General features: G+C 32.7%; 1 protein-coding gene across 1 annotated transcript; it reads left to right on the top strand.

Moving 5' to 3' along the window:
* The first annotated feature begins 769 nt into the window (after positions 1–769).
* On the top strand, positions 770–4,310 carry KCNE2 (potassium voltage-gated channel subfamily E regulatory subunit 2). Its single transcript, XM_034437986.3, has 2 exons — positions 770–858; positions 2,651–4,310. Exon 2 carries the CDS (start codon positions 2,667–2,669, stop codon positions 3,033–3,035), a length of 369 nt encoding a protein of 122 aa, XP_034293877.1. The 5' UTR covers positions 770–858; positions 2,651–2,666; the 3' UTR covers positions 3,036–4,310.

Consider the following 4,310-nt stretch of genomic DNA (forward strand, 5'->3'; position numbering starts at 1 on the left):
TCTTATGAGAGGTCCAAAGGTTTGCACTCCCCCACTTCATCTTTTGTAATTTTCTTGCAGAGAAAATGTATTAAAACAGAAAAGACAAAATGCCTTTGAATGGAGTACCCTTGACAAAACCCCCATTTTATTTTCCCCACTCTATTGAGTAAAGCCCATGTGAAAAAGTAAGAAGTAAATCAGTTCCAGGAAATTGCAACCATAAAAGTTTCCCAACTGATCTAAAGTTTTGTAGCTGCTTGAAACAAATTGGAATTTGCTGGGCATGTCCTATCCAGAAAATGTCATGTTTTTAAAAGTATGTAACCTATTCAGTAACTCTACTGGATGAAGTAATGGGAATTCACATATTTGTCTAAAACAGTGATTTGGGGAAACAGAGCTTTAGATAGTTTAGTGTAAAAAAAATTCTTTTCAAGAAAAAGATTATTAATGTGACCACACTTCTGTTTCATTTTTAAAGTTACTCCCTTCCCACTGAAAGTTACAATTTCAATTATAAGCCATGTTATTACAACTTCAATAGAGATATTGTCTAATACAAAACCGTTGAGTGTAAAAACATGACTATAACTTTAAATTTTTATATTCCAACAATTTACAGGCCCAAAAGTATTTTATGTACCTTGCCAAGAATCAAGGTTACTTGTTGAGTAAGCTAATATTTAACTTCCTAGTGAGATTAAATGTACGAATACATCTACTTTAAAGACAGATTACAATGAGGCAATTATTCATAGAAGAAGATGGATTCTTCTGGTTGATGGTTTCCCTCTTCTCCTCAAGAATATCACAACAGTATTAATACAGTAAATGTTCTTTGCTACTGATATCTTTTTATACAGAAATCCAGAAGAGGTAAGTCTTTTATAACAATAACTAATTTTCTTTAAATAGTTTGTTAACTTTAATTTGAAATTAAGCAAGAAAAATAGTATACCGAGTCAGGATAGATAAAAAACTAAGCAAAATTTTGAGATATGAAACCAGAATATGTAAAATGCTTAAGCAAAGAATGTAAGGAGTTAGATTATAATTCCTTCATACTTAAACCAATGTCATTCATATATTTCAACTGAAAATTTATTCATTATGATCTTCAGCTCCACTGATTTCCATTTGAATGAGACTACATGTCATTTTAATCCAATATATGAAATGTGTTACTGGCATTCAACTATTTAATAGCAGAGATATAATAAGGTCCAACAACTGAAATATAAATGGCAAAGTGAAATGAAGGTTGAGGAAGGGAACAAGATATTCAGTAAGAGCTTTTAAGGCTTTTAAATTACAATTAGATTAGACAACATTTTCAAGGGCAAACTTCAGGACATACAATCATCAGTAGGTTTCTCTTTGCTTTTTAATTGGGCAGATAGAATAACTCATCTATGCCAAGGATTAAGTGATGGTCTATGACCCGTACAAAATTGCCAGCAGAATATGCCATATACTATATAGACAACCAGAGTGAATTATTTTATTACTTTCTATTCTCAGAGAGTGGTTTTGCATAGATGTGGCTGGTACAAAAACTAGTTACACTATTTCCAAAAGGTACCAATGGGTAAAGCAAGGATCCTTCATTACATTTACATTATAGCTGGTACAGACAAGATTCTGTAAAGTATTTCAGAGATCAGAAAATCTCCCAATGTGCTCACAGATAGTGTGTACTTTAAGAATATACTTTACTTAATGAATATGACAAATCAGGTAACCTTATCAGCTATTATAAATTGTGATTAAGGCTATGGGAGATTGTTTTTTAAGAAAAGTTTGAAGTTATTTGTCTTCTTACATGTAAAATTGATAATTTTGTGACTCAAAGCACTCTTATTACATTTTAAAGTGCCCAGTCAGCAATGGGCTGGAGAAGTTGAGCATCAATGTATTGTTTTATTAAAATAAAATTATAAATTAAAATGTATCAATTACAGAATATATAGGTTTTATGAAGAACAAATTTTCTTGGTAACACTTGACAAATAGATGAGTTATTCCTATACAATAGCACACATTAATGCAATAATTGTTTTTCATTGTTAAAAAACCCTATAACCTTGTTTATGCTGGAAAAATATATTGTTACAGTCTTGAAAAAAATAATCCCTGAATCCCTGAAGCCTATAAAAATTCAAAGTCTTTAAAAAGAAATTTATACAAATGTTAAACTTCATTTGGTTAAAATGTTTACAACAATGTTAAAGTTGGCACTGCAATAAAGTTTTGCAAATATAATAAATTAGCTTCAAGGCCATTTTAATATAAAGCCAGGTACTCTGCTTGTTTTCCAATCTGCACTGAGTCACATCTGGTCTGCTGCAGCTCTCTAAAAAGCCTGTTTCTGAGTACAGTCAAAAATTAATTTCTAATGATGGTTGATCCATAATATTCTGAATTTAAAATGCAAATGTTTCAAGCATGTCCATTTTATCTGTTTATATAAATGTAGCATATACAGGTTTTTCAGTATTTTCTAGCTTTGCTCAACATGCTGTGTTGGGACTATATTTCCAAAAATTTCCAATAAGCATGGACACATATGTTTTATAGACAAATGCCATATATTCCTCTCTGAATATAATTGTGAATTCTTATGAATTCTACCATACATAGATGACTGACACACATTTTTGTATTTCAGGTTAGTTAAGTGAAATATGGCTGCTTTGCAAAACTTCACCCATTCTCTGGAAGAGACTTTCAAGAAGATTTTCATTGACTATATGAACAACTGGCGTAGAAATACCACAATGGAACAAAATGCTTTGCAAGATCGAGTTGATGCTGAAAATTTAGATTATGTAATTTTGTATCTTATGGTAATGATTGGCATCTTCTCTTTTATTATTGTGGCAATTTTAATAAGCACAGTGAAATCAAAGAGACAAGAGCATTCCAATGACCCTTATCATCAGTACATTGTGGATGATTGGGGCGAGAAGCTAAAAAACCAGATTCTTTTCCAAGATGATCTTAAATCCATTGTCCATGAAAATTGTGGAGCAAAGGGCAAAGGTAGTCCATAATCACCAAAAACTGAATTAAGTATTGAAGAACTGGAATCCCTAATTTAGTGGCTTTAATATCAGTATGCTAGAACTTGTATTCTATACATAATTATAGGATATCGGATTAAGTTAAATATTAAGATTCAATATCTACAGGCAGAGCAGTAACCAACTATGCACTTACTGGAATCAAAAGAAAGTTTTCTAGACATCTTCATCAGTTCAAGAAATTACAAAGTGGGTTAAATCAGGGAAGCCAGTTTACATTCTGAAATTCCAGGCACTCTTTTAAGAATTTTTATAAGATTCAGTGATTAAATGAAGATCCTTCAAAGAAATTATAATAAATTATAAAAATACATTGACTGCTTTGTTGAAGAAAATGGGTGATTCTACCTAGACACCATGATATCCTTTTTAGAGGGATTTTTAATCTTCACTACCACCACCACTCTATTTTTGTGTGTGTATGCTTCAACTACCCTGCCAATGGAAGAAGCCAGAGGACCAAAACTCTGTTACCTCCATTTCTGTCCTGCTTCATGAAGCTGTAACTGGACCTTTCCTGCTCAATAAAACCCTTGGAATCTGCCACCCAGGAAGAGAGAAAAAAGCTGCAATAATTATCTTTGGGTCTGTAGACTAAAAGGTTGGCAGTTTGAGAGCCAAGAAGCACAAAATGGGATGAGCTCCCATTCTTGCCCGAGCTCCCGACGACCTAGCAATTCAAAAGCTTACCAATGCAAGTAGATAAATAGGTATCACATCAGTGGAGTTATAACAACATTCCATGCACCTTGGCTTATAGTCATGCTGGTCACATGACTATGGAAGTGTCTTTGGAGAATGCTGGCTCCCTCGGCTAGGAAACGAAGACGGGCACCGCCCCTTAGAGTCAGAATGAACTAGACAGGGGAAACCTTTACCTTTACCTTACTGATTTTATGAAATGGATATCAGCTGCTTCTTCTGTGAATCAGATGAAAAACATGGGAAGATGAATCAGTAGGATTCCACACTTTACTAAGGAACTTATTAATAGAATAACTGAAAGTTTTGTTTTATGTAACCTAAAATTACAGTTCTTTTATGACTGTATGACTTTTATGACATTCGGTCCATTTATAATCCATTAACGCTGTGAGTTGTAGTTGTTATATGATTCTTATTTGATACTTCAAATATGTAGTAGCGCTTTTTGTTTAGAGGCTTCTTATCATTTCAGTAATCTACACTGTGATTAATTATACTTTGCTTAATAAATACAATTTCTCAGTGCAAAGAAAGAAAAAA

Source organism: Pantherophis guttatus, chromosome 5, assembly GCF_059756535.1.
Source record: "Pantherophis guttatus breed Tessera chromosome 5, ASM5975653v1, whole genome shotgun sequence".
NCBI classification, from domain to species: domain Eukaryota; kingdom Metazoa; phylum Chordata; class Lepidosauria; order Squamata; family Colubridae; genus Pantherophis; species Pantherophis guttatus.